The sequence below is a fragment of the Panthera uncia genome, chromosome D2 (assembly GCF_023721935.1).
Source record: "Panthera uncia isolate 11264 chromosome D2, Puncia_PCG_1.0, whole genome shotgun sequence".
Classification (NCBI taxonomy): Eukaryota; Metazoa; Chordata; class Mammalia; order Carnivora; family Felidae; genus Panthera; species Panthera uncia.
In genome coordinates, this window is record NC_064818.1 from 84,658,416 (window position 1) to 84,677,469 (window position 19,054).

Consider the following 19,054-nt stretch of genomic DNA (forward strand, 5'->3'; position numbering starts at 1 on the left):
CTCCGTCCCAGCAGGGCCTGCGGGATGTACTTAGCGCTCAGCCTCCTCCATGAAGACTTGTTGCCCATCCAGGGAGGAAACGCACTAAAAGCCGCCAAGGAAAGGCACTGAGGGGCGTGCAGGGAAGATGCCCGGAAGAGAGGCCACGAGGGTGTAACGGCCGCCAAGCAGAGCACCAAAGGGCTCCTCGTGTCCGGGGGCGTCCGAGCGGGCTCCCAGGGCCTCGGGCTCCCTGCCTGGGCCGCCTCCCCAAGGCTGCATCCCACCCCCAGCCCATCCATCCCCCAACGCGTTCCCACAGCTGCCTGTCTCCTCCTTCAGAACCCAGGAGGGCCTGGCAGCCAGGACCCCACCGAGAATCCCAAATATTCTCCTGTCCCTGCAACTCACCTGCAGGCTGGTGACTGTCACGCCCAATGGCAGTGCCTCTGGCTGTGCTGGGGCGGGTGGGGGGAGAAGGTCTCAAGTACGGCTGGCCAGTGGACAGAACTGTCCAGGAGGGCGAGGTGGGCTCACTGCCCCCGTCCGGCTGTTGGGACCCCGTCACGTGTCCCCTGCTGGCTCTGAAATCGGGGGCTGGGGGCTGCGGGGAAACTGTCTGCTGTGCCCGGTCTCTCCTGTGGCCCCCGAGACGCCATCCGGCATCGCTCACGGATGGAGGCAGGTGCCCGGGTTCTAAGGTCAGGTTTTCCCGCAGCTCCGGAGGCTGCGAGGCTCGCTGGACACACACGCACACAGAGGGAGCCCTCAAATGGCCCGTTTATAGCATCAAGGCCGGCTCAGCAGGGCTGGTGGCAGGAAAGTTCACGTCTGGCAAAGCATCGCTGACAATAGATGCTGGTGAGTGGCGGGATGTGTGGCACCAGAGACGCATCCTCCTGGGCCCTCACAAAGAGGGACACCGCCACGGAGGCCCTGCTCCCCTGCGTCCACAGCTGCCTGTCCTCTGAGAGGCAGACAGACACCTGTGGACCCCATGGACCCCTGGACCCCCAGCACAGGCACCACCCCGGGGAGCCAGCCGCAGATCAACGCGGCCCCCATGCCCCCTGCCCCCTGCCCCAGGTGGCTGGGCCCGGGGCCACCACTGACAAGTGCTGCTTTGGTGGCAGAGAGGGAGTGAGCCACGGATGGGATCGTGGAAGGGGTCGGACTGTGCCGCAGCCACACCTGCTGACCTCGGCCGACCCTGACACAGGCTTCCGGATCATTCTCTGGTCTCTACCTCCAGAACTCCCGGGTTTGCCCTTTCATTAAAAGCCCGTGCCCGCTGCCTGGACTTCTGCCGTGTCCCGGGAGCTGGTTCGTTCCTGCTTCAGCCCTGGTTCCTGTCGGCCGCAGGCGAGTCAGGTGCCCACGTAGGAGCCGCGCTCGCTCTGCCCGGGCCACGGCTCCGGGAGACACCTGCTCCTTTCTGGAGTGTTTGTCTTGTTTTAGTAGAACATTTACACCAAAAAATGCCAAAAACATGCGTGCGAGCTTACGAAACTTGTCACGTGCCTTCAGGGGGAGAAACGGAAGCTTCCCCTGCCAGACGCCTCCAGGGTTGTGCCCACTTGCAGCCCACACCCCTGTCCTGGCTCTTGACTTCTGTCTCTTTCTATGGCTTCACCAGCCAAGTATGAGCCCTCAAACTCCAGTTTTGTCTGCAGGGACTCTGAGCTGTGTATATGTCGCTCGCTTTATGTTGTTTCTACCTGGTTCTTCCACTGCACCGTCCACGTGACGTCCACGTTGCCATCTCGCCGACTGAGCTGGGCTCGGGCCCAGGGCTCGGCTCAGCTGCCCCTTCCTGCAGCCCGGACGCCCCCGCTGGCCCTGAGATCTCGCCCGCACAGCCTCCCCCACTGCCCGCCTGCCCTCGACTCACTCTGTCCCCTGCCCCAGCTGGGACCCGCTCCCTGTGGGCCCTGGGCTTTCTCTCCGTGCACTGCCTGTTCTAGCCCCTTTCTCATTTTCCGTCGGGCCGTCTGTCTTTTCTCGGTGAATTAGAGGAGTTCCTTGTACGCGCCTCACATGAGCCTGTGGCCGCGTGTGTCACAAATAGCTTTTCCCGCTCACAGCAGCTAGAAGCGTGTTTGCGCTTCAACGAGCCTGATCCTCCCCAACCCACCTTCGCATCCAGCTCGGTAATTCCCCCTCCCGACCCGCGTGGTGCGGTGGTGACATCAGAGCAGAGTGTGGCTGGGAACCTACATGGCAAGGTGGTGACATCAGAGCTGTGTGTGTGGCTGGGGACCCATGTGGCGGTGGTGACATTGGAGAGGTGTGTGTGGCTGGGGACCGTACTCTCATTCTGCTCCTGATGTGACTTAAAACAGCACACTATTTCATTACCGTCCTGGTGGTCAGAAACCCGGAACCGGTGTCCTGGGCCGCGTCCAGGTGAGGGCAGGTGGCTCCTCTGAGGCTCCAGGGGACACACGTGGTCTTGCCTCTTCTGGAGGCACCACGCTCGTCGGGGGCCTTCCTCTGACTCACAGCCAGCCATGCAGCATCTTCCCTCCTGTCTGACCTCGACCTCCCTTTACGAGGACCTCTGTGATGATGTCAGGCCACCCGGGTCACCTGGACCATCCCTATCCCTGTATCTGTCCCCTAACCCTAACCCTAATCTCTTTACCGTGCAGGCGGCACAACCCCGTCCTGGGGGCCAACGTTAGCCCACGGCAGGGACAGACTTCACATACCTGGACGTGCACATCACGTGCCCCGCTCCACTGACCCCGCGTGACGCTTCGCCCTGGGCCGAGTGTCCTTGGTTCAGGCCACCACTGGGCTCCCCGATCTGCCCTTCAGTGGGACACTGTCCCCGTGCTTCTGGGGGAGCCCAGGCCAGTCGGGCAAGGGCCCCCCTCCGCCCTCCTCCCCAGGTGCCTGCATCTCTGGGCCCTGTGCGTGTCCAAGGGCCTCTCGGGGTCCAGCGTGGTGCCTCGGGGTGGCAGCTGGGGTCCCACGGAGGGTCAGCTTCACCCTTCTTTCTAAAAACGTCCCCCTAGAGGAAGAGACAGGTCTGGTCCCTGGGAGCCACGTGAGCTCCCAGAATCCCAGCTGACTTGCCCTGTGTGGTCCGTGTGGGGACACAGAGCGCAGAGACGTGGCCGGTCTTAAACGTGCCAGTGTCTCCTGGGGTCACATCAGGGGACATCCTACAGTGAACAGGGGTTTCAGTGCCACCAGAGCTGGCCGGTCAGCGACAATGCCAGATGGGACGCCCGAGACTGGGCTTCACGCCTTATGGGGCGGGAGTGGCTGGAGGGCACTGGTGACCAGGCCCAAAGGGTCCCCGGCCACCGGGCGAGCTGAGGCTGGTACAGGGCAGCCCACCTCGGGGACGGCCAGGGCCCCGCAGGTGTCCCGCATGCCCACGCCGCTGGCTGCCCACAGCCGCAGTGAGAACGGCCATCCCAGGTGGGACACCCGAGGGGCCGCCGGCACCCTCTGCCCACACAGCCGGTCCGGCACCAGGAGCCCAGCTCCCCGGCGGTCCTGTGGGCTGGCGACTTGGGGCTGGAGCTGCTCGGGCAGAGGCAGGGAGAGCCCCAGCCGAGGACGAGGCGGCCGCCAGCCTGAGGGGCCCGGCCGGAGGCAGTGGGGGCTGTATCACCCTGCAGGATGTGTGAGCCAGGAGGGCTTGGAGGACGCAGTCCCCCTGAGCCAGGGGTCCCCTGGGAATGGTCTGTGGCCACTGGAGCTGGACAGGAGTCGAGGGGGCCACACTGGCCTGGGGGGACCACAGGGGGCTGTCCAAGGCAAGCCACCCACGTGGGTGCAGCTTAGCAATGCGGCCCCTTTGTCTTCCCAGGACACAGAGCGACGCGCTGGGGGCTGCTACTGCTGCTGGAGCAGGGCGAGCGCCACGCTGCTCCCGTCTCGGCGCTCCCACATCACCTCGTGCACTTCCTCGTGCATTAAAGGGGACCCCCTGGCCGGAACCCCAGGATCTCTGTCTCCGTGGAGGGTGGAGGCACGGCTTGGGGGACGGTGACTTTCTGCAGGTTCCAAGGGGCTCTCGAGCCTGGTCAGCCCTGGGAGCAGAGCTGCCGCAGCCAGTCGTGGCAGGCGACGTCACATGACGTCCCGCGTCCCAACCGGCCGTGGACTCAGCCCAGGCCGGCGCCTTTCTCCGTACTATAGGCTCTGGACCCCAGGCCAGGTCCCCAAGCACACGCTCACCGGCGGCATTTTCCTCCAGCCATCGAAAGCAGTCGGGGACATTTCCCTCGCAGCTTTGCCGAGCTTGGCTCACTGCCCCGCCTTTTGTGCTGTGCCGGACCTCACAGGGTATCTCCGCCTCCACCCGCCTCGCTCGGGCCCCTGGGCCGGCTGCTTGCAGGCCCGGGAGAGGCACGCGGAGCCCCTGCCTTACGTGCCGCTCGGCAGACCCAGGAGACTCCGTCCGGGCCGAGCTTGCTGAGATTTTTCATGACGAACGTGTATTAAATTCTGTCAGGTGTTGTTACTGCATCTACGAGCCAATCGTATGTCCCTACTGTGCTCCACGACGAACTACGTCGATTTTATGAAGAACACGCTTTGCATTTCTGCGATAAACTTACTTGTGATATTTTATCCTGTGCATTAAGTCCTCGATTCCATTTGCTGATACACTGTTAGAGGGGCTTGTGTCTGTTCAGGGGGACACTGAGGGCAATTCACTCTTTTCTCATGCATCTGTCTGGTTTTCCTACCGGCTTCTGCTGCCCTGTAAACTGAGTCAGGAGGTGACCCTTCTTTATTTTCTGGAAAAGCCTGTAGAAGATGGATCGGTGTCGTCTCTTCCTTAGACTCGTGACCATACGCACTGCTGACGCTCGAGGGGCCTGGAATCTCCTCTGCTGGATGTTTGTGAATGTTGGAACCAACCATTTTACCAGATACAGAGTATTCTGATTTCCTAATTCTTGTTTCGATCTGGCTGATTTCTATTTTTTTCAAGGAATTTGGCCACTTCATCTAAGCTGCTGAAGTAATGGCCACAGCTGTTTACAAATCGCCGTCCCCGCCCCATGGGAGTCTGGTTCCCTGTGGCCCCACTTCCTGTCAGCCCGGGCAGGCGGGCACAGGGTTGTCGATTTTCTGCGGAAATCGACGCTTGGCTTGCTGTTTTTCACTATTGCTCGCTGTCTGCTCTCCTCCATGTCGTCTCCTTCATTCTGGTGACTCGGTTTACCCTGCCCTCTTCCTTTTCTGCCTCGTCGAGTGGAGCCCTGGGTAGTGAATGTCAGGCCTCCCTGTTTTTCCCACAGAAGCATTTGCTACTATGAATGTTCCTCTGAGCCCTGCATCCCAAAAATATGTTGTTTCCTTTCTCATCGTGTTTAAGACGTTTTCCAGATTCCCTCGTGACGTCTTTTTAGACCCACGAGTTATTTAGAAATGTGCCGTTTCACCTGCAGGTATTTGCGGTTTCCCTAGTTTCCTCACTGTTATTAATTGTTAATAGGACTTCATGGAGGTCAGGCCACATGCTCTGGATGATCACAACCCTCTTAACCTGATCGAGGTTTGTTTCGTGGTGCACACGTCATCCGCCACGGTGAGCAGACCACGGGTACAGGGCACGAACGAGCGTCGTCAGTTACCGGGTGTGATGGTCCAGGAAGAGCATTTGTGGGGAAGTGATTCATATCATTGTTCAAATCTTCTATTTCTCTACCGATTTCTCGCCTAGCTGCCCCAGCAACTGCTAAGAGAGGGGAGTTTAAATCGCCAGCCGTGATTTTGGAGTTGTCTGTCTTTCCCTTTACTTGTGTCCCTTTTTGCCTCCCATATTTGAATCTTTTCTTGGGCCGCACACGTGTGCGCCCGCGGTGTCTTCCCGTGAGCCACGCTGATATCGCCATAACACGGGCCTCTTCAACTCTTCCCCTTGAAGCCCTTCTTCCCTGGTATCAGGGTGGCTGCCACAGCCTTCCTGGGCCCCCGTCTCCATCAACGTCCAGAGGCTCTGCAGCTCCGCACGGAAGGTGCTCCCGCCACGGACAGGGCGGTCTCAGCATGCCGTGGCGCACCTGCCCGGCCCACCTCTGCGTGAGCTGGGGCATTCCGTCCCGGAACGCTGGGCGGAGTCAGGTCTCCATTCCACCACCTGTCTTCTGCTTTTACTTCTTTTTTTTTCCTTCTCTTCCTCTTTTCCTGTCCTATTTTCTTCTTTTGGATTATTTTTTTTAATGTTTTACATTTCATTTTAATTTATCTGTTAACTTTTCCCTATCAATGTTTCGTATTGCCACGGGGATTGATGTGCACCAGCTCTCCGCACTGTCTTTGGTCTGACAGGTGTACGCGTCCATGTGAAAGGTATACAGAGATCCCGCCCGTGAGGCTGTGCCCCCGCCATCTCGGTGCTAAAGACACAGCATCTGCTACTCGACATGGATTATCAACTCCCCTAGGCAGCATTAGAATCTTTCTTTAAGCAATCATATATTTTTTTAATCAAGAAGAAGGAAGACCTTTTATATTTGCCCCAACATTTGGCATTTCTGGCGTCCTCCATTCTTTTGAGTTTCCATCTGGTGTAATAGCCCTTTAGCCTGAAGGACGTCACTCAGCATTTCTTGAAGGTCAGCTGGCAACAAATTCACTCAGTTTTATTTTTGTCAGAAAATGTCCGTATCTGTCCTCGTTCTGAAGGACGTGTTCTCTGCATAGAGAACTCTGGGAGGCACAGAGTCCCCAGGTCACCCTGCTCCCACCCACAGTCCTGGGACCTAGGCCATTCCCCTCATCCAGGAGGGTGGCGCCCGCTCCCTGTGGTCACCATGAGCTGGTGCCTTGGTCACCGTGGCCCCTATGGTACACTCGGTGGCCAGGCGCTCGTGGACCGTGTGCTTGGCCGCTCCTCACGTTCCCAGGAGCCAGCTCACTGAACCGGGCACTAGAAGGCCCTCAGACGGAGCCGCTGGCTGAGGCCCCGCTGGCAAAAAGGCCAGGCCAGGCCCAGAATGGGGGTCAACTTCTATCCAGATGGGTCCCTGACCTGAGGGGAGTGGGGGTCACAGGTCAGAACTCCCCCCCAAGGAACTGAGAAGCCAGGCTGCCAGGCGGTGCACAAAGATGTGAGGGGGGGAGGGACAGGGGAAGGGGAGTGGAGGAGGGGAGATGCTGGGAGGGGAGGAGGAGGAGGGAGGAGGGAGAGGAGGAAGGGGGAGGAGCGAGGCCGGCTCTGGTGGGGGCTCCCCTGTTGGGTGGGTGTTTGTCAAGGACATGGGGCCCCTCCTTTTCGGGAGGAGAGCTAGGACAACAAGGTCATCCTTGGGGGGCTCAGCCGGTTTCTCAGGCCATGAGCGGGTTTCTCTCCTCTTGTAGGTTCTACCTCATCAGCGGAGGGGTGCCCTTCATCATCTGCGGGGTCACGGCCGCCACGAACATCAGGAACTATGGGACAGAGGATGAGGACGGGCCCTAGTGAGTATCTCCCCGTCAGTGGAGGACGCCCCAGCCCCCCCCCCCCCCCCCCCCGAGGCCCGGAGCACCGCGCTGTGGGGGGTGCCCAGCAGGACCACCGCCTGCCCCCCACATGTCCCCCCCGCCCGCCAGCAGACCCCTCCCGGACACTGAGGGCCACATCTCCGGGGCCAGCTCAGAGCGTGGACAGGTCAGGAGCAGCACCCGGCACTCGGGCCCTTCCGGTCGTGCCCCCAGAAGGTCGGCCCTGCTCCCTTGGGGCTCCGGCACTGGGTCTGAGGCCTTCCGGGACAGGGAGAGAAGGTGTCACCGAAGAGAGGTGGGCGCGGGCCCCCCACAGCCCCGACTGCAGGCGGTCCGGGTGCCGGCAGGGTGGCGGGCACGGCCGAGTCTGCGTCCCTGCCGTGTGAGAGGCCTCACGCGCTGCAGAGAAAGTCTCCCCGTGAGCTCTGGGAGGCAGGGACCGCGGGGCCGCCGGGCACTTGGCCCCAACGCCACGACTCACTGAGCCCTCTCCTCCCGCAGCTGCTGGATGGCCTGGGAGCCCAGCCTGGGCGCGTTCTACGGGCCGGCGGCCTTCATCGCGCTGGTCACCTGCGTGTACTTCCTGGGCACCTACGTCCAGCTGCGGCGCCACCCAGAGCGCAGGTACGAGCTCAGGCCGCGGGCGGAGGAGCAGCGGCGACTGGCAATGCGCGAGGCCGGCCACAGCCCCGGGGCTCCGCCCGGCACGCCGCCCGCCTGCGACGCCCTGGCCGCCTCGCTGCTCCAGAACGAGCACTCACTCAAGGCCCAGCTGCGGGCCGCCGCCTTCACGCTGTTCCTGTTCACGGCCACCTGGACCTTCGGGGCGCTGGCCGTGTCCCAGGGCCACTTCCTGGACATGATCTTCAGCTGCCTGTACGGCGCCTTCTGCGTGACGCTGGGGCTCTTCGTGCTCATCCACCACTGTGCCAAGAGAGACGACGTGTGGCAGTGCTGGTGGGCCTGCCGCCCCTCCCGCGGCATCGCCACGCTCGGCGCCCACCCCACGCTCGACACCAACGGGGACGCGCTGGGACCCGTGGCCTGCCGGCGGGACTCGCCGCGTCCGGGCAAACCGCGGGGCTTTGGCCCCCCCCCCGCCGGCCACTGCAAAATGACCAACCTGCAGGCGGCCCGGGGCCACGTCAGCTGCCTGTCACCGGCCACGCCGTGCTGCGCCAAGATGCACGGTGAGCGGCCGACAGAGGACGCGGCCCACGTCCACGTGCACGAGGAGGACCCCTTTGGGCACGACCCGCACCTGCACGGCTGCCTCCAGGGCAGAACTAAGCCCCCCTACTTCGGCCGCCACCCGGGGGCCGCAACGCAGGAGTGCGCCTACCACGTCCCGTCCAGCCCGGATGGCAGCCCCCGCAGCTCGCGCACGGACAGCGCCCCCAGCTCGCTGGAGGGCCCGGTGGGGGCACACGCGCTGGCCTGCTGCGCCCAGGGCGACCCCTTCCCCCTGGTCAGCCAGCCCGAGGGCAGCGACACGGCGCTCTACGGCTGCCCGCGGAGGCCAGCCAGGGCGGTGGCCCACGGCCCGGCCCACTTCGAGATGCTCCGGAGGACGCAGTCCCTGCCCTTCGGCGGGCCCGGCCAGAACGGGCTGCTCCAGGGAGACATGTGTGAAGTCCTGTCCTTCAGCGCGGACGGCACGGGCAACATCCGGACAGGGCCGTGGAAGAACGAGACCACCGTGTAGCAGCCCCTGGCGGTCCCGCCACGTGAGGCCGGTGGGGCGTCACCCCCCCACAACCCCCTTCTCTGCGAAGGACCCACGCGGGAAGACGCCGTGGGTCACTTCCGCGTCCACCGGCCCTGAGGTCAGACAGGCCGTCCGTGTCTCAGTCACTGGCTTTCCAACCCCCGTGCCCAGTGTCCGGGCCGGCCCGGGAACAGAGCAGGGGTTCCATCAGGGGAATCACCCTCGGCGCCTGGCATGTGCCCCATCTGCCCCACCGGCCTGGTCACGGCAGAAGACGTGCCACCCACGTCTTCCAGTGGCCGGTGTGTGTTTCGTCGAGCTTTGTTCCAAGGCGCAGGTGGGCCTGCTACTGCCCGGTACAGGGTGCTCTGGACCTGGGCCGTCACCACCAGCCTCTCCGCCAGCCACCGTCTGAGGCAGAAGGCCACGTCGGCGCCTCTGCTCAGCACCTGTCCTACCTGCGGCCCCCACAGGCCCAAGAGCGTCACGGACGCCGGGGCTTGTCACCACAATCCGGGAGCGTGTGGGAACCGGGGCGGGGGGGGGCGGGCTGCCACTGTTCTCCAGGGCGCCGGCTGGGGCCTTCGAGGGGGCCCGCGCCTTCCGAAACGCCCCAGTGTCCTTCAGCAGACTTGACCGTCAAAGCCAGCCACTGTTGGGACCATACCCCGCCCCAACGAGGGCATTTGGGGCCATAAAGTTCCCTGCCCCAAAAAGAAGGGGCTGGCATTTCCGTGAGCACCTGGGCACAAGCCCGGACTCGGTTTTGGTGAGCCTTGTGTGCAGTAAGGGGCCCGTCCCCGGGCAAGGGAACATTCTGAGGAACACGTGTGTGAGACTGTGCACGGCCGTTCTGCGGCACACATACGCGCACGTGTGCACACGCATGTACACGCATACCACACACCGTGCACACAGAGTTCACGTTGCCCAGACATCCGAGCACCGGGTCCCACTGCATAGCTGTCATCTCCGTGCCTCCTCCGTGTGCCCCGCTGTCTGGGCAGGGGTGCTTCACCAGGAGCAGGCCCTCCTAACGCACGCGGGGAGGCGAGGGGGCGTGTCGGGGGTCCCCAGGGCCAGCAACGCTCAGTATCTGAGCACAAGGAGCCTTGCTTCCCAGGATTCTTGCAAACCTGACAATGTCCTGGACCAGCCACAAACCCCGCGTGTCCTCACAGGTCAACCAGATGGGCAACCAGATGACCGCCGGGCAGTTTCTGTCTCTGTCCAGCCTGCTCGCCTGCTTCCGTAGCCGATAGGAGCCAAAGGCCCGACGCTGTGCTGTGTACACGCTGTAGATGCAGAACCTCACACGAAATACAGTATTTTGCACTGTTTGCCTTTGTGAGGCTGGTTAATGGCACCCGCGTCCGTCTCTCATCCGCGAGGGGGCGGGCCCGCCTCAGTGCGTGGCTCCCGCGTCTGCGCCGGGACCCAGCCGGGACCGGGGAGCCCAGACAGGCTGTTCTCCCTGGACACCCCGGTCCTCTGGAGGCACCCACCGTGGTCCTTTCTGCCCCCAGCAGCCCCAGCAGCTCCTCATTCAAACCAAAGAAATTCAACACTAAACATTAAACCTCGTGTGTTTCAGTATTGATTCGGCCTCCTGAGTCCACTTGGGACAGTGTTGTGACATATCCCATCCGCATGTAATGTTCTCAGAGCATAAATCCACAGCTCAGCGCAGCACAGACACCCCACACGGAACACACTTCCAGAAGGATGCGGGACGGGAGGTCGGAACCAGATCCAACGTCTCTGGTCTCGTGGTATGTCACCTCCGTCCTTTGTGCGTGAGTGTGTATATGTATACGTGTGTGGGTTGTGAGAGTCGGGCGCGTGTTGTCTGTGTGTGCATTTGAGCGTGTGTGTGTGCACGTGTACACGTGTGCAGGTTGTGACAGTTGGGCGTGTGCTGTCTGTGTGTGCATTTGAGTATGTGCATGCGTCCACACGTACACGTGTGTGGGTTGTGAGAGTTGGGTGTGTGTTGTCTGAGCGTGCACGCATGCACTTATGCACGTGCGTGTGTGAGAGACGTGTGCCTGCCCTTCCCAGAGAGCATGTGAGACACACAGCGACGCCACGTGGGGGTGCATCTCACTCCCCCGGGGTAGAGGGACACCAAGCTCTCCCCATCAGCAAAGCCTCTGGAAGCCAGACATGTCTGGACCGCATCCCTGCCGCAGTTCGAGCCGAGACAGATGGCGGCCAGGGCCAGGCTGTGCATCTGCCGCTGCTCTCTGGACAGCATCTGCTGCGGCCTCGGTCGGCTGCCCCCGTGGGACCTTGGGAGGCCCGGTTTGAGGCTCGGCCCTCCTCCGGGCATAGCTGGCGCTCCGGGCCTGGAGAGCACAGGCACAATGACAGTTAGACGAAAGGCACCCCCCAGCCCTCTGACTCTCCCGAAAGGCCTGCTGAGCCACCTCTGGACGCCGGTCCCCTGGGGAGCCCCTGCCGGCTCTGTGGGGTGGGGGCTGGGTCAGGGATCCGGGCTCAGCAGCCCTGCCCCTCACCCCATTGCCCCATGCCCTGCCTGCCTGGCTGGGACTCTACAGGATGGTCAAGGGTAGCCCTGAGCCTCAGGGACCCACCTTGGGACAAGGATCAGCTCGAGGGTGTGAGCTCAGGCACCCAGGAGCAGCCTCTCGGGTGGGGGCCTCCCGAGAGGGGCCAGGCTCTGTGCTGGGCTGGGGCGGCCACCTGCCCCCCGCACTCAGGGCCCCAGGCAGGCACGTAGGGGGCCACACGCAGAGGTGGTGGCTCCAGCCCGGCCGTGTCCGCCCCACGTGCTGCCCGTGCCACGCCTGCCATCCTGCCACTCACCCTGTAACGCACAGGGGTTCCAGGGTGGGAGGGGGACAACGCGGGCCACGGCAACCAGACCCGCCCCTTCTGAGGATGGCACCACCTCCCGGGGCAGCTGGGCCCGCCCACCCGCACGTGACCCTCTCACCTCCTCACCAGGCCGTGTCGACCACCCAGAGGCTGTGGCAGAAGGTTTCATTACACGACTTATTATCCAACAGGCACTTGGGGTTAAAATTTTGCCCACTGGATCCAAGATCGAAGAACGTTCTGCCGCCCACAGGTCAGGGAGGAAGGACATCCAGGTCTGATGTGCAGGGGTGGGCATGCCCGGACGGTGGGGCAGGAGACAGGACCAGAGTCCCCAAGGACACGGGGCACAGTGCACAGGCACACGCACACAAGCACATGTGTGCCCACTCGCTTATACACGTGCACACACGCTTACACACGCTTACACACGTGCACATGCTCAGGCTGAAGGCTTGATCCCAGCCCATCTTCCCCCAGAAGCTGGTCCCACCGAGACCCCACCTCCCATCCCACGGGGCCAGCGGCCCTCCCTCCGGGGTCACTGGAGAAGGGAGCCCAGTTCCCTGCAGGGGTCCCCCAGGCACAGCCAGGCTCCTGCCCCCCATTCCTGCCCCAGGGGCTGGCCTAGGGCACCACCGCCCCACCTCGGAGCGCTATGGAGGCCGGATGGGGAGTGTGGCAGCCCCTCATGCCGCAGAGGGATGTGGTTAGAGCCAGGAAGAATTTCCCTCCAGAAGCCCTGGCTGCTGGGGAGCTGGTGTGAGTCCCAGTGGACCCCACTCAGCCGGGCTGGTCCCGGGACACAGAGCAGAGCAGACAGTCTAAGGGCTGACACCCCACGAGCTCCCACAGGTGGCATAAGCAGGCGGGGCGCGTCCACGTCGCCCCTTCAGGCTGTGCAGAACGCAGCCGTGTGCTGTGAGGTGGGCAATCAAGAGTAAGGAACAGACCAGGAGCAAAGCCCTGGGGTCCCCTGTGTGTGCAGGCGCCTGAGGGAGAGTGGTCCGAACGACACCGATGCCTCACAATTTCTACATGGGTCACCCCCAAACCGAACATGTCCCCACGTCAGTGGGCAGAGGCGACCTCAGGCCGTTCCAAGATCCCCAGGTCTCGGGAGCAGCTCGGAACGTCGCACAGCAACAGCCTTCGAGCCTTGGCCAGATTTGAGCCCACGGAGCAGACTGCACTTCCGTGCCCCGTGCACACCTGGAGCCACCTCCTGGTGCCACCGTGGCTGCAGGGGGATTTGAGCCAGCACCGCAGACAGACAGGATGGTTTTGAACAGAAGTCGTGTGGATTCTGCAAACACAGGAACCCCCACCGGCACCTGGGTCGGAAGCACGACCTGTGACACCCCACAAGAGGATTCCGTACCCGCAGGAGCACGGTGGCCTTGGGGGACCGTCCCCGGCAAGCCTGAGGGAGCGGGAAGGGGCCTGGCTCAGGGTTACTGCGGCAGGCGACAGGGCCGGGTGAGGGTCTCCACACGCAGGCGGGAGCTCGTGGGGCTTGAATCTCCCCCGGCACCCAAGTGGGAGCCCTTGCACAGGTGTGGGTCAGACCCCATCACACGGCACCGCCATGGCAGCCGCTCGGGGACGTCACGGACAGTGCTGAGGGCCACGCCAGCTTCAGGGGCACACCGTTGGTGTGGGCTGCTAAGAAGGAGTCCGGGACAAGCGCTCGCGTGGCCCAGGGGGAGAGGCCAGGCTCTGACATGGGGGGACGGCCAGGGGAGGACTCTGGGCCCCAGTGGATAGGTCTGAGCCCCGCACCAGGGGTCTGGAACAGCGGGAGGATGGTCAGTCTCTGTCCCCAGGCAGCTATGTCCTGGGGCTGGAGGGCCCCCACCGTGGGGCCAGGGACCCGGCAGTGCTGGGAGCAGAGCAGCACCTCCCCCCGCCCAGGTCGCAGTCTGGCCCCCCCACACCCCACCCACCCCTCCAGCACTGGCTTCTCCATTTGGCCTCAAGCAGGATGATGTGCAGAGGACAGAGCCAAACCTCGTGGGGCTGGTGGGACGGAACGCGCTCTCTGCACAGAACATCTGGGCTTCAGAAGCAGGTGCAGAGGCTAAGTGGCCAACTTCAATTTAGTCCAAATCTAACCAGATTGAAAATTACTCTAATAAGATCGATAAAAAATGAGTTTTAGGACGCCTGAGTGACTCAGACGGTTAAGCGTCTGACTTCGGCTCAGGTGATGATCTCACGGTTCATGGGATCGAACCCCACGTCAGGCTCTGTGCTGACAGCAGGGAGCCTGCTTGAGATTCTCTCTCTCTCTCTCTCTCTCTCTCTCTCTTTCTCCCCCGCTCATGCTGTCTCTGTCTCTCAAAATAAATAAATAAACATTTTTTAAATACTTAAAAAAAACAAGTTTCTGCATAATGAGTAACTTGGTGGCCTTGATAATTTACCACAGGAGCCTGAACACACTCGGGGACTCTCGTGCTTGGAGGAGGCCTGCTGAGCCCAGAGCCACCCACTTGCTTGTTCCGCACGTCCCTGGACCTGGTGAGCCCGGTGAGGACAGTGCCCCGCATCCCACGGTGTCCTCTAGGGAGGGCCTCACCCTCTGCTCTGGCCTCCTGCTCCTAGTGTGCAGGTGTCCTTCCTGGCTGTCCAGTGGCACATCCCTCCCCACGCTATGTCTCCCTTGAGCCCATCCACTGCTCCCAGAGGACCCCCTGCCCCACTGGGCCAGCGGGACGGCTGTGCCCACTCCCATGCTGGCCTCCTGATGTATCCACGCGCATTTTAAATACACACAGCCCAGGGTTTGTCGATTCTACTGCAGGGGAGGGCGAGGGTGGGTGTGGGAGAGGGCGGGGGGCAGGGGCCACACTTGAGCCTTGCTGCGTTACGACATCAGCTGCTGGTGGGAGAAATGGACCAAAGACGGACATGAAAGGCTCACTGTGGGCCAGAGTGGGGAGGTACCTGGGGCCACCCTGAGAAGATGTGCTGGGCCCCTGGCAGAAGGGGTCACCAGTGAAAGTGAATGAAGAAAAGTTTGTGGCCGTGTTATGTCTCCTGGGCCTCAGATGTGCGGGGGCGCCCTGCTGCTGGACCCTGGCGGGGTGGGGGGGGGGGGGGGGGGAAGGGGCACAACAGCCATCCTGCCTCCCGAATGCTGGGGCCCCTGGGCCTTCCAGCCTTTTCCATCTGGTTCCACACGCCGCATTTGGTAATGGGCCATCCACCTTACGCGCCTTCGCAGCTGGCACACAGGTCAGAGCCGTCATTAAGGGGATCAGGAGAGAGGAGGCGGGCAGACCAGAGAAACCGGGACCCTGGGCATTAGCCAGCTCCTTGCGCCTCCTGCCTGGGGGAGCTGGGCCTGAACCACTTAGCTCAGGCTCTGATGAAGGAGGGAAGGGAGGGGAGGGGAGGAGGGGGCCAGCTCAGGCCAGGCTGCAGCTGGGGGCTCTCACGGGAAGAAGCGGGCCCTGGAGTCAGCCCAAAGCCCTCCAGGAAGGAGGAATGAAACATTCCAGACCAAGGGATGAGTCCAGACCTGGGGGTGGGGGAGGGCAGGGTGGGCCTGGGTGCTCCACCCTTCCTCTTCACTCTTCCAGCCTCCCTACTGTGTTCAGACAGGGATTAGGCTCAGGTCCCGCTGCTGGCCAAAGACAGAGCCAGGACCTGTGAGCCGGGGCCTGCCAGAGCCCAAATGCAGCACGGAACCCGGTGGCCCCCTGGCTCCTCCGCCGCTAAAGCATGGCCTGGGGGGGGGGTCCGTCGGGACCACTACAGACCCTGCACACCCCAGGTGCCAGCCCAGGCTGAATGGTAGCCACGGCTAGGCATCCGAGAGCCCCAGGGCCTGGTCCACTCCCGTAAGGTCCAGCTCCCCGGCAGCGAGCTCAGGCCAGGATCCGGACAGGAGGCAGACCCTCACTGGGCCAGGTACAGAGGCAGGAGCCCCTGGCCGCACTCCACCGCTATCCTGGGGACCAGGGTCCACGTGGGACCCCACAAGCTGTGCAACAAGAAGCCTCTGCAGACACACAGCAGGACAGTCTGAGGTCGCAAGGTGTGGGGTCACGAGCCCAGGGTGACCAGGGTGACCCAAAGGCCCATCCCGGATGAGGGTCCCTAGCAGGAGACCCCAGCGCCACCAACCCCGGGCCCTGTAGACCCTGCTGGACCTCCCGGGGAGGGCCAAGCCGCTTGTCCTTCCACAGAAGGGTGTGTCCCGCACAATGCAAGTGGGCTACACAGTAGGTGCTCAAGAAATGCTTGTGGAGTTGAAGTAAGTGGACACCAAACACGGGGCTGTGGCCAATGGCTGCAAAGAGCACCAGGGGAGCGGAGTCCCCTTGGGGCAAGGTCTTGACCAGGTCCTGGACCAGGGGCTGCCCCGTAGATAGCTGTGGAGCACATGCCCCTCCCTGGCAACAGTGGGGGCTCCTGACAAAGCGAAATCATTGAATGACATTTACATTCAGGGTGGACTGCGGCGGGGTCTTGCGGGGGAGGCAAGAGGTGAGGCTCCCCCCCAGGACGGCATGGGCAGACGGGAATCTAGGGAGCGGGGCAGGTCTGACGGAGGTTCTCTCCTTGGCCAAACCTTCCCCGGGCCCATCCGGTTGCAGCAAGAACACCGCCCTCCAAACCTGGCCACCCTGATGGCACATCACGGCAAAGGAGGAGGGGCCCAACCCGCGGCCGGCGTTCTGGCCAGACTAGCTGGCAGGATTCTCACTAAGAGGGGATGGTTTGGGGGCGCCCAGGGGCACCGTAAGTTGAGCATTGGACTCCTGATTTTGGCTCAGGTCGTGATCCCAGGGTCGTGGGATCACGCCCCAAGTCGGGCTCCTCACTGAGAGTGGAGCCTGCTTGGGATTCTCTCTCTTTCTCTGTCTACCCCTCCCCCACTAGCACTTTCTCTCTCTCTAAAAAAAGATACACATATATATGAAAAATCTAAGTTGATGCACAACAGCCCTTTTGAGCCGCCTCCAAATCTTAAAAAAAAGACAGGACAGAGTTGCTGCTGCCCTCCCCCAGCTCAGGTTCCGTGCAGCACCCGGGTGCTGCTGGGGGTGCTGGCCTGGAGCGCCCCCCAGGGCAGCGCCACCTCCCCCCCCGCCAGCGTGACCCACCTGGGTCCGAGGAACAAGGTCAGCAAAAAGTGAGCGAACCAGGTAAGAACAAGAAACCACCTGCAGACACGGCCACACCCAGCTCGCCTCTTAAGCTGCACACAGGCCCCCAGGACCCCCGCACTGGAAACTAGACCACAGGGAAGGCAGAAGCTTGAGGAGAGGCCACGGGTCTCCCCCCGTCCCTGTCCCATCGCTGGGACCCGAGGCCCAGGAGGCCGAGGGCCCCAGCAGGACGCGCCACGCTCAAGAGTTTACAAAGTGCTGGCGGCTGTCCCTGCCACACCCCACGTCTCACGGCCTGAGCTGGGGCTGCGGCGAGGGAGGCACTGGGGGGAGGTGGCCCGCCAAGAGTCTGCGGCCCCTCCAGCCTTCCCTGGGTCCCTGGGACCCTGTCAGCAGGCAGGAGACACACTGAAGTCACAGCAGGCGTCGGCCCGACCACCCGGACCCGCTCTCCCCCCGCCCCCACGACCTCCACAGCAACCAACTCAGTGTCAGGAGTCAGCCAGTGACGGCCGCCTCTCTGCCCGGGTCTTTCCCCCACCCAGCTCAGGAGCGGTGAGTGGGGAAGGCCGAGGACCGCGTCCCAGCCTCCAGCAGGGCGCCTGAGCCCCCTTTCCTCTGGGGACTCTCCCACTCCCTGCCTGCCTTGGGGTCTCTGCCCAAGACGAGAGTCGCGGGACCCCCGCGCGGTGCGCTCGCCGTATCAGCCCCTGCCGTTCTCATCCGGGGGAGCACGCGCCCTTTGCCAAGTATATTCGGAAGCCCCGGGCCACGTGCCTTTCACGTGCCACTCGTCAAATGCTGACGTCAGCCCCGTGAACAGGCTCGGAGAGGTCAAGTGACCTGCCCGGGACCACACGGTCAGGGCGCGGCAGCCTCGCTCTGCCAGAACATCCGTGAGCCACGTGCCCTGCCGGCAAAGCCCTCCGGCCGCTCCGAGGAAGCAGCTCCGAGGCCAGCACTCACCCCGGGCCCAGCCAGCCTCCGCCTCCGCCCCGTACCTGCGGGAAGGAGGGACGGAGCTTCACCTGCTGCGCAGGCCTCTCTCCTCTGTCTGCGTCCGTTCCCACACGACGCCCCTCCTCACAGCGCGCTCTGTCGGGGCCCCAGCGACCACCAGGGCCGACAGCACGGGGGTGGGCAGAGCAATGTGGAGGGACAGCGTCCCGGACGAGGGCAGTGGCCTCAGTCACGTCCTGAAGGTAAACCCTCTTGCACGACGACGTGCACACTGAGCTCAGGAAGCTGAAGGCAGCAGGGTTAGTTCCCTCACTTCCCGCAGATGCACCAGAAACAGAGGCAAGTGACTATGAACACCTGGGAAGACGGCATTCTGGAATGTTCATAAACACGTGGAATTCGTTCCAGAGCTGGATGGAACCATCCTGAACAGAGAACGTCAGCCTGAGGCCCCGGGAGGCCACGAAGGGATCTCTGCCTGGAAGAGACGAATCGGGAAACGGAGGTGGTGCCTGCCTCATGGCCAACAGCCCTCAGACGAAGGTGGGGGAACCCACCGGTGTTTCGGGGTAAATGATAAGACGGAAGTCCCGGCACAGAAGGAAAAGCCCATTCACAAACCTGCCCGTGAGAAACACTGAGCGTTTGGGGGGCGAAGGGGACCCCTGAGAAGGCCACTGAGCTCGGCCTCGGCCCCAGGGCTCTGTGGAAAAGTCGCCAAAGCCGTGGCCTGAGAAGCTTTGGGAAAGCCGGAGAGCACAGGTCACAAGACGTCCACGAAAGGAACACACTTGCATGCAGTTCGGGGCAAAGAGGAGAGGGAGACCCCAATATGGCAGGAACGGGTGTGCCTTACCCGAGGGTCCGGGGCCCCGGGGCTTGGCTCCCTGCCGGAGGCCGTGTTCATCGGGATCTGAGTCTCAGATCTTTTCCTTTTTTTCTGAGAAACGTTTCCCCGTGAAGTGAGTGAAATGGAGTATTTCGT

At 62.8% G+C, this 19,054-nt stretch overlaps 1 protein-coding gene across 1 annotated transcript in view; it reads left to right on the plus strand.

Moving 5' to 3' along the window:
• The window catches only part of ADGRA1 (adhesion G protein-coupled receptor A1), a 34,097-nt gene extending 23,385 nt beyond the window's left edge, over positions 1–10,712 (plus strand). Inside the window, exons 6-7 of the mRNA XM_049645926.1 lie at positions 7,315–7,413; positions 7,939–10,712. Of these exons, the coding sequence (XP_049501883.1) occupies positions 7,315–7,413; positions 7,939–9,142 (1,303 nt within the window). The 3' untranslated portion in view covers positions 9,143–10,712. The remainder of the gene's footprint in view (positions 1–7,314; positions 7,414–7,938) is intronic.
• The last annotated feature ends 8,342 nt before the right edge of the window (positions 10,713–19,054 follow it).